The following is an 11,177-nucleotide window of genomic DNA, read 5'->3' on the forward strand; positions in this document are numbered from 1 at the left end:
CAAGATTTCACCTGGGACCCAGAGGTAAAAGGACGCTATTCTAACCCCTACACTATCCAGTATCTTACGGCACACTGCTGTTTTAATTTAACACACGGTACAAAATCACAGAGAAATGTGTGTTAGCCGGGAGTAATTACAAAGCTGTAATCTAATTGAGGCATTCAGAACACAAAGTCACAGACCAAACTATGAGCATTTTATAGGGTCATCTGCACTCAAAGATAAGATTAGAAATTTCTGACTACTTCCTACTATTTTCTATCCAATTTTTGACTTGAAATGCTCACTTTGTTTTTGTTCATTATTTGTGCCAACGGTAGCTATCACAGTGAATGTTAATTCACAATTTATCCGTATCCTTGGCACACGAAGACATTCATTCAAGACGATTAACATTTTTGACATTACTACTCAAAACTTAATCAAGAAAATATCTGCAGTGAAGTTCCAGGAAATTCCACGAACTTTTCAGCATCATTCTGGAAGTCAACAGCTGATGCTAGTTCTCTGTTTAGGCCATCAACAGTTGTGCAGTTTACCACAGTGTGGCAGATTAGAGGAGTGCAACGAGACCTGGGTGTCTTTGTGCACCAGTCGCTGAAGGTAAGCATGCAGGTGCAGCAGGCGGTTAAGAAGGCAAATGGTATGTTGGCCTTCGTAGCAAGAGGGTTCGAGTACAGGAACAAGGATGTCTTGCTACAGTTGTACAGGGCCTTGGTGAGACCACACCTTGAGTATTGTGTGCAGTTTTGGTCGCCTTATCTGAGGAAGGATGTTCTTGCCATGGAGGGAGTGCAGTGAAGATTCACCAGGCTGATACCTGGGATGGCAGGAATGACGTATGAGGAGAGATTGTGTCGATTGGGCTTATACTCACTGGAGTTTAGAAGATTGAGAGGGGATCTCATCGAAACCTATAAAATTCTGTCAGGCCTGGACAGACTAGATGCAGGAAGGATGTTTCTGATGGCCGGGGAGTCCAGAACCAGGGGTCATAGTCTAAAGATAAGGGGTAAGCCATTTAGGACTGAAATGAGGAGGAATTTCTTCACCCAGAGAGTGGTGAACCTGTGGAATTCTCTACCACAGAGGGCGGTGGAGGCCAGTTCATTAAATATATTCAAGAAAGAGTTGGATATATTTCTTGAGGCTAAAGGGATCAAGGGATATGGGGAGAAGGCAGGGACAGGGTACTGAATTTGGATGATCCACCATGATCTCATTGAATGGCGGAGCAGGCTCGAGGGGCCGAATGGCCGACTCCTGCTCCTATCTTCTATGTTTCTATGTAAACTACTGTACTGCTGTGATTGCAAAACCCCAATGCACAGCAGCAACACTGACCAACCAAGGAAAGTGAGAGGAAACAGAAGTATACCGTACGCCCTATCACTATTATCAGACACTATGCAATTCTGGTTTTCACCAGCAAAAATATGCAACTCACATCTTCCACTCTCTATAAACGTGAGCTCATCCAAAACTCTGCTGCCCATATCCAAACTCACCCTAAGTCCCGTTCACCCATCCCCCTTGTGCTCACTGACCTACATTGGTTCCTAATCCAGCAACGTCTCAATTTTAAAAATCTCATCGTTGGTTTTCAAATCCCTCCGTGGCCTTGTCCCTCCCCATCTCGGTAACCTCCTCCAGCCCCACAACTCTCCGAAATCACTGCGCTCCTCCAATTCTGGCCTCTTGCGCATCCCTGATTTTAATCGCTCCCATCACTGGCGGCCGTGCTTTCAGCTGCCTAGGCCCTAAGCTTTGGAATTCCCTCCCTAAACCTCTCTGCCTCGCTAACTCTCCTCTAGGATGCTGCTTAAAACCTACCTCTGACCAAGCTTTTGGTCATCTGCCCTAATTTCTCCTTATGTGGCTCGGTGTCAAATCTTGTTGTGGTAACGCTCCTGTGGAGCACCTTGGGACGTTTTACTACATTAAAAGGCGCTATATAAATGCAAGTTGTTGTTGTAACTAATCGCAGCAGTGAATTTTATGACAAAAAAGGAAATGCTGAATCACTTCCAGAGTAGCTTAGCCAGTTTTTAAACTTTACATTAAGGATGAATTGTATTCCTATTTTAAAGAAAACACAAATCCCACATTTAAGTAGCTCCTTTACGATTCAATTTTAAATGTTAACCAGTCATACACACCTCAATCTCAACTTCATTTTGGTACTATAGGCAGAAATCCAAGGGATGAGGAAAGGTTCATTTATTCTCAGCAGATTGTTTCTAATCATTCCAGATATATTGTACTAAATCCACAGGAATCAAACGAGATAGCTGAATAGCTCTACTTTAGTGTCTTTCGTATAGACAGCCTTCTCGTTAAAAAAAAAATGTATTAAGTCCTGGTACGACCACAACAAAACACTAGTGTTTCATTTAATTAATATGGATTGACACTCAAACCTCAGGTGCAAAACTTTTTTACCAAACCCCAAGTCGATGTCCCATCAATCGGTCACGGGCCGCAAGTTGTCCTTTCTAGTTTTCAACAGACACCCAAGACTTTAGCACCCTAAATCTCAAGCTTTATGGCAGCTATCATTGATGATGGTTATAAACGAGTATTACAGAAGTGCAAAATTGCTTTATAAAAGCGATTAACATACTTCACTTTGAAGATAAAAAAAAACTTCCTTCAGGGCACAAAAGGTGCTGCTGGCAATTATGACAACTCTCCTGGTGTGACACTCATTCTACAGAGGATCGACAGTATTTTTTTGGCAAAAGGATTATTTGCTGTATGCAAGCCGAGACAATGGAGGTTACTGTCTCTTCCACTTACCCACTTCCCCCAACAGAACATATTTAATATGATGCCCAATCGGGCTGTCATTTTGGATGTCACAGGTGTTTAGTTGGCTTACCACGTTTCTCACTGAATGTATGAGCATACCTCAACACAGCGCAAACTGGGAAACTCAAATTCAAAATCTCAGCCTCAGGCAACTGAATTTCTCTCTGCAGATAACCAGGGGAAAAATAAAAATACTTCCAAACAGTTATTATAGTACAATATGACAGTTATTATAGTACAATATGACAATGTGCTAAAAATCAAAAAGAAACTCCTAAACATAGACCCTTTCAGCCATCAGTACCATCCCCAACTTTGATTTTCAACAAACGCAGGTGGGGCCACATGTGGAAAGCCCGTCTGCCTGTGCAGAAGGACGTAAAAGATCCCATAACATATTTTCCCCCCCCCAAAAAAGAGCAGTGGGTTCTCCCGGCTACATTCATCCCGCAACCAGCACCACCACAAAAACGATTAACTGCTCATTTATTTGTGGGACTTTGCTGTACGCGGATTGGTTGCTGTCTTTGCCCATGTAACAATGACTCCGCTTCCAAACTGCTTCACGGCCAATAAATCAACTTTGAACTTCGTGTAAGGTTTTAGATAAATGCAAGGTCTTTCTTTTCTTCACTCGAGGGTTGAACTTAAAAGATTAAATTCCACCATGCACAGAGATGGCTCACTCAGCTGAAATATTTATCAAGCAAAACAGATACATTTCTGAGTCAATGGTGCAAAGGTACAGGTATGCAGCAAACGCAACAGGCAAATGAAAATGGCCCAGAATAACGTTTGTCTCAGTAACGTTCAATATTTTTGTTTTTTTTAAATGAAGAAACCCAAGTAAAGGACCAAGGTACAGGACCACCAAAAGCTGAAACGAGCAAGATAGAAGACGAGGCAAATTAAGAACAAGAAAGAAAGACTTGCATTTATATAGCACCTTTCACAACCACCATGATTCCCAAAAACTTTACAGCCAATTAAGTACTTTTTGAAGTGTAGTCACTGTTGTAATGTAGGAAACGCAGCAGCCAATTTGCACACAGCAAGCTCCCACAAACAGCAATGTGATAATGACCAGATCATCTGTTTTTGTTATGCTGATTGAGGGATAAATATTGGCCAGGACACCGGGGGGGGGGGGGGGGAAACACCCCCGCTCTTCTTTGAAATATGTCCACCTGAGAGAGCAGACGGTGCCTTGGTTTAATGGCCCAGAAATTCGGGTCCCCACGGGTGAGTACGCACGGGATCGGAATCCCACACGGGCCCACAGCTCAACAGCCGGCGCGCTAGTGCAGGTCGGAGGCTTGCACCCGCGGGAAGCCTCCAACCCGAATTTCTGGGCCATTGTTTCATCCCTCAGCACTGCACTGGAGTGTGAGCCTAGATTTTTGTGCTCACGCCTCTGGAGTGGGACTTGAACCCACAACCTTCTTACTCAAGAGGCGAGAGTGCTGCCCACCGAGCCACAGCTGACAGGTAGTGTCAATAATGAACTGAAATGCAACAACTTGACAAGTTTCATTAGCTCAATTTTCAGTTGACATGAACAAAATTCTACAGCTTTCTCTTTAGAAAGACTGAGACACTGTGATTTCATCAGTCGATAGGTAGCTGATGGTACGAAAAACTGTGCTGTGTAGTAAAGCCAGGGCAAGACTGAACAACTATCACATACCCATGATTAAGAATGTTTGGAGTTTTGATGCAATTAAGCCAGAAGGTAGCTGACCCCTGACAACATGGCATGCTCCCTGAAGTCTACACAGTCACCATAGATATCATCCCAATTTTCAATATCCCATGGCAACAAGGTGACAAACATCTGAGATCCAGGTGATAGTTAGCTTTATTTGAATTCATACCATACAAGAAATGTTACCTTCCTGTAACAGCTTTTAAAGCTATGTGCTCCTTCTTTGGAATCAATATACTGGATAATCCTTTGATAATTGTGCTGGTCACTGAATTTCTTAGCAATAGTATATGATAAAATATAAAACTAAAATGGATCTGTACATGTACAGTAGGTGTACCAGATAAATGTGCGTTGGTTAAGTTAACATTACGTTTATGTACACTTGCACTGAAGCAATTGGAACCTCAATCTCAAATCAAGAATATTAACATTAATAACTCAATTATCGTGGACTTCAAAAGCCACCGAGGGAACCACCGCCCCATCAGCATAGATGGGACACCAGTGGAAGTCGTCAGTTGCTTCCGATTCCTGGGGCTGCAGATCTCCAATGACCTGGCCTGGAACCACAATACTGAGGCTATGCTGAAGAAGGCACACCAGCGCCTCTACCCTCTACGGTGCCTGAGGAAATGCGGTATAAGCACACATTGGCTTGTGAACTTTTACCGCGGCACCATAGAGAGCGTCCTGACGGGTGGCGTCAATGTGTGGTATGGTAACACCACTGCACAGGTGGAGTGGAACCAAAGACTACTCTCAAAATCCAAACTGGGTTGAAGGGAAGGGGGGTGGGGTGGTGGGCTTGCACGATGTAAGCTAACTCACCAATTGGATCTCATTGAAGGAAGAAGAGGAGGAGGGGGGGGGATAATTATCACCACCCACAAATGTGAGGGGGGGGGAAAAGAAGGCAAGGGACGCAGCGAGGCTTACTACGCATTCGCTCGCCCGCACGGCACACTGGGAGTTGTAGTCCGCCCGCCGCGTCCCACAAGCCGCCAAGGCGCCAGAAAAACTACAAGTCCCACAATCCGACCGCCTCCTCCACCGGCTGAGAACTTCATTTTTCCCCCTTTTCTCTTCCACCACCACATACACTCACCTTTTTGACAGGTTTGTGCGAGGCGACCGCGCCGTTGTCGTTGTTGAAGACGACCAGGGACGGTTCTTTCTGCGCCACGGCGTCGAGCAGCGTCTTGTTGAGCGGGTACTTCTCGGCGTCAGCCTTGCCTTTCTCGCTGCTCTGCGCTCGCTCGGCGTTGGCGCTCTCCTTCACCTCCTTGGCCTTCAGCGCCTCCTTCACGTCTTTCGTCTCCACCGGCTCGGCCAACCCTTTCTTCAGCAGCTCTGCCATCTTTCTTTCACTCCGCCCCCTCTCCTTCGACTTCCCTGACCTGCCGTTGGATTCGAGTCCGGATGGCGCAGCAACGACCGAGAGAGTCTTGTGTGTTTACGTTGGACGTCGGAGGACCGCCCCCGTCTTTACGTGCCCTAACTCGACGTCAAGCAGCCTTGCCAGCACTCTGCGTCTGACGTCAACGCGTAACCTCACTTTTAGCAAAGTTGCTCACTTTTTTGCAACTTTGAAAAGACTTGCATTTCTCTAACAACAACAGAAAATGCTGGAAATACTCAGCAGGCCAGGCAGCATCCGTGGAGAGAGAAACAGAGTTAATGTTTCAGGTCTGGGACCATTTTCTGTTGTTATTTCAGATTTCCAGCATCCGCAGTATTTTGTATTTCTATCGCGTCTTTCACGACCTCAGGACGTCCCAAAGTGCTTTTACAGCCAATGAAGTACTTTTTTTTTTGACGTGCAGTCACCGTTGTAAATGTGGGCAACGCGGCAGCCAATTTGCACACAGCAAGCTCCCGCAAACAGCAATGTGATAATGACCAGATCATTTTTTTTTTGTGATGTTGGTTGAGGGATAAATATTGGAACCCGGGGCACCAGGGAGAACTCCCCCTGCTCTTCTTCAAAATAGTGCCACTGGATCTTTTTCGTCCACCTGAGAGAGTAGACGGGACCTCGGTTTAATGTCTCATCCGAAAGACGGCAGCTCCGAGTTGATAATTTTTGCAACTTTTAGGAGGATAATTTAGGGTTAAGTGACTAATAAAACCTCATCAAAGCGCTGCACAGACAGGAAAGTAACTAAGTCTCACCAGTGCTGGCCACTGGGAGAAGGCAAGGCAAAAGAGGCACTTTTGAGAAGGCTTGTGAGGGAGGGGAAAAGAAAGAGCTAGGTGGAAGAGTTAAGTAGAGGTGTCCCAGAGTGTTGGGCAGTGATGGCTGAAGGCTCTGGGTCGGATAGGTGCAAAGGAGGCCTGAATCAGAAAAGAGGAGGGTGTGTGCTGGAACATGGGGATTAAGGAGGCTGCAGAAGTAGAGACAAGAGGTCCAGGTTATGGAAGGATTTGTCTAAGATAAAAGGATTTTGACATCACTGTGTTGAGGGATAAGGAGCCAATGAAAGTTGTCAACGTCAGAGTTGATAGGGGAGTGGAACTTTTCATGAGTAGGAATGTGGATGGTGGAGTTTTGAACAAGTTGCAATTCGTGAAGGGCACAGCTTGCAAGTTCAGCAGTAATTGAGTCGAGTGTGATTAAGGCATAGATAAGAATGACAGCAGTACTAGGGGCGAGATGGGGCTGATGTGGGCAGAAGTAGATGGTGGGTAGCATGTGGGGTTTGAAGGACAGCTCAGGGTCAAATAGGACACTAAGGTTGCACACCATTAGACTCGACCTGTGCAAGCAACTAGGGAAAGGAATGAATTCGGGGGCGAAGGTGCAGGAGATTTTGGTTTGAGCTGAACAGGACTATGGTCTGGCCAATGTTGATTAAGCGAGGCCATTGTAGGAGCTGTGCTAGTTTTGCTGGGACACATAGGAGTAGAAACTAGGCGGGGACAGTGCCACAGAGGTGGCACGTATAGGGTGGATAAAGGGGAACCAGTGGACGTAGTGTATTTAGACTTCCAAAAGGCATTTGACAAGGTGCCACACAAAAGATTATTGCTTAAGATAAAAAATCACGGGATTGGGGGTAATATTCTGGCATGGATAGAGGATTGGCTATCTAACAGAAGGCAGAGAGTTGGGATAAATGGTTCATTCTCAGACTGGCAATCAGTAACTAGTGGTGTTCCGCAGGGGTCAGTGCTGGGTCCCCAACTCTTTACAATCTATATTAACGATTTGGAGGAGGGGACCGAGTGTAACATATCAAAGTTTGCAGATGATACTAAGATGGGAGGGAAAGTAGTGAGTGAGGAGGACATAAAAAACCTGCAAGGGGACATAGACAGGCTAAGTAAGTGGGCAGAGATTTGGCAGATGGAGTACAATACTGGAAAGTGTGAGGTTATGCACTTTGGCAGGAAAAATCGTAGAGCAAGTTATTATCTTAATGGCAAGAAAATGGAAAGTACTGAAGTACAAAGGGATCTGGGGGTCCTGGTGCACGAAACTCAAAAGGTTAGTATGCAGGTGCAGCAAGTGATTAAGAAGGCCAATGGAATGTTGGCTTTCATTGCTAGGGGGATAGAATATAAAAATAGGGAGGTATTGCTTCAGTTGTACAAGGTATTGGTGAGACCGCACCTGGAATACTGCGTACAGTTTTGGTGTCCATACTTAAGAAAGGACATACTTGCTCTCGAGTCAGTACAAAGAAGGTTCACTCGCTTAATCCCGGGGATGAGGGGATGGACATATGAGGAGAGGTTGAGTAGATTGGGACTCTACTCATTGGAGTTCAGAAGAATGAGAGGCGATCTTATTGAAACATATAAGATTGTGAAGGGGCTTGATCGGGTGGATGCGGGGAAGATGTTCCCGATGATGGGTGAAACTAGAACTAGGGGGCATAGTCTTAGAATAAGGGGCTGCTCGTTCAAAACTGAGATGAGGAGGAACTACTTCACTCAGAGGGTGGTAGGTCCATGGAATATGCTGCCCCAAAAAGCTGTAGAAGCTACATCATTACATAAATTTAAAACAGAAATAGACAGTTTCCTAGAAGTAAAGGGAATTAAGGGTTACGGGGAGCGAGCAGGAATTTGGACATGAGTCTAGGTTCGGATCGGTCATGGCCCTGTGGGTAGCGGAGCGGGCCCAGGGGCCGTGTAGCCTGATCCTGCTCCTATTTCGTGTGTCTAATTCTGTTAGATTCAGGAGATGGTTCTGTGATAGTGGATTGGCGGTTAGGATCAGATCAGCCATGATCTTATTGAATGGCGGAGCAGGCTCGAGGGGCCGATTGGCCTACTCCTGCTCCTATTTCTTATGTTCTTATGTTCTAAATGGCGGAGAAGGATTTATTGGTTACCTGCTTCAAATGTAACAAAGAAAATACCCCGTCACAAAGGAGGAGGTCGTTGTTGGTGACACTACCCAGGGAGGTCTTGGTGCTGCGTGCAGACTCTTCATCCTTGGTGATTTTAACCTCCATCTCAACCCACCTTGCCCTCTCTTGATTTCACTACCCTTCTAACCTCTCCCTCCAGTATGGAAGACGCAACAACTACGAATAGTCTTGTATGTTTATATTGGAGGTTCCAACATAAATCCATCTATCCATATTCATGGCCATTCCCTCGATTTTGCTATCTCACATAGCCTCTGCACTCCCATGGTCTCAATCACACATAATGCCATCTGACTACTTTCTTGTATCCATCACCACCGACATCCCACTACCTCCGTCCAACTCCACTTCCTTCAGCATCTGCCCCGAGGAAAAACTCTTCCCAGTCACTTCCAATTGCATCTTCAGGCTACCAATTGCCAGCCCTTTGGCCTTCCATTAGCCCAATACTTCTGCAGCTATCGATCTGCTCAACTACCTCATCTGCAACTTTGATCCCTTGACCCCAGCAAAATCTTTACTCTTTCCCATCCTGCTATTGCCCCCATTTTTGCTCCCTCAAGTCCAAGGGTTTCAGACTTGAGTGTATCCACCACACATGTGGTTTAGCCATCCGTCATCAGACTTGGCTGGACCACATCAAGCGCCATTAGGCCTCACTCTCCTCTACCAAACTTCTCCACTACTCCAGGATCATCCTGCAAAGCAAAAATGACCCCTGGCTTCTTTTCTCCACCACCAACCAGCTCCTTAAACCTTTACTCCTGTCCCCAACAACAGGTGTAAAGAACTCATGGACGACTTTGGCACTAAGTTTGAAATCGTTCATTCAGCTGCCTTTGTGCTAATCCCTTCTCCTTGCCCAAGCTTAATATCTCCCAGGTTCTACCCTACCACCATCCCAATCCCATCTCTATTAGTTTCTCCCACATTGTTAGCTGATATTGTAAATGGTTCCGTTTATTTACTGTCCCCTCCTTTCCAAAACATTTGTCATTACCCCCCCCCCTTACAAAAAAAAACCACCCTCGAGCCCTTTATCCTTGCAAACTAATGCCCCATTCTCAACCTCCTGGTTCAGTCCAAAGTTCTAGAACGTATTGTTGCCTCCCGAATCTGTGCCCATCTTTGCTGCCACTCCACATTTGACACTCTCCAGCCAGATATGGCCCTAATCAAGGTCACAAATTAAACCGCCATTACCATCTCCTCTTGCCTTGCACCATCATCCCTTTTGTCTTTTAATCTCTCCTGCCTTCCAGCCTATCACAGACCTTCCCTTTTGTGCTTTCCTCCCTTTCCCTGCCTCTGCTTAAAAACCTATTCCATCTCTAACTTTTTCCAGTTCTGACGAAGGGTCATCGACCTGAAACGTTAACTGTTTCTCTCTCCACAGATGCTGCCTGACCCGCTGAGTATTTCCAGCATTTTCTGCTTTTATTTCAGATTTCCAGCATCTGCTGTATTTTTGCTTTTATGTTAAATTCTCTGTGACTGTGGTGCACTATCCCTTCTCAACCTCTCTGCAGCCTTTGACACAATCGACCACACCATTCTTCTCCCTTGTCCAGCACAGTGGGACTGCCCACGCTCTTACCTAGCCAATCGTAGCCAGAGCATCTCCAGCAATGGCTTCTCTTCCTGGCCTGCACAGTTACCTCTAGAGTCCCACAAGGATCTAGTCTTGGCCTTCTAATCTACGCTCTGACCCTTGGGAACATCATCCAAAGACTTGGTCCGCTTCCCTATTTATGCTAATGACACCAGCACTGCCCCTCTCGACCCCTCCACTGCTTGTCCTGCATCCCAGCCTTGAGTGAGTCACAATTTCCTCCCGTTAAACACAGGGGAAGGCTGAAGCCATAGTCTTCGGACTCCGCACCCTGACCACCACCAATTCCAACCACTGCCTCAGGTAGAACACATATTAAAAAACTGTTACATACACATTCAAGTTTTTGTTGACATTGTTGAACGAGTCCTTGAGAGGTCAAAGGGTCTTCAGCTAAAGAGAGGAGATGGGCAGTGTAGTGTATGTACCTTTAAAAGGAACTATGTTTTTGAAGCCCCTGTATACTGTAGTACCAGTAGTGACCACTCGGGTATATAAGCCTGTGTAGCGTCTTGTGTTGTTAGTTCACCTCCAGACTTTGTTCAGTAAACACTTGTTAAATCAACTCCTGCATTCCGTGTCTCCATTAACACACGGATCTAACAGTGGCGACGAGTTAGAAACGAACTTACCTGCAATTCGGCAGCACCTCAAGGGGATCGAT

General features: G+C 45.8%; 1 protein-coding gene across 1 annotated transcript in view; it reads right to left on the bottom strand.

Annotated features, from left to right (window-relative positions):
• The window catches only part of LOC147105077 (S-adenosylhomocysteine hydrolase-like protein 1), a 111,308-nt gene extending 105,315 nt beyond the window's left edge, over positions 1-5,993 (bottom strand). The window contains exon 1 of the mRNA XM_086011141.1: positions 5,628-5,993. Coding sequence (XP_085867267.1) covers positions 5,628-5,879 — 252 coding nt within the window. The 5' untranslated portion in view covers positions 5,880-5,993. The remainder of the gene's footprint in view (positions 1-5,627) is intronic.
• Positions 5,994-11,177: the final 5,184 nt, after the last annotated feature.

The sequence above is a fragment of the Somniosus microcephalus genome, chromosome 18 (genome assembly GCF_052327205.1).
Source record: "Somniosus microcephalus isolate GS21.2 chromosome 18, FLI_Smic_1.0, whole genome shotgun sequence".
In the NCBI taxonomy this organism is placed as follows: domain Eukaryota; kingdom Metazoa; phylum Chordata; class Chondrichthyes; order Squaliformes; family Somniosidae; genus Somniosus; species Somniosus microcephalus.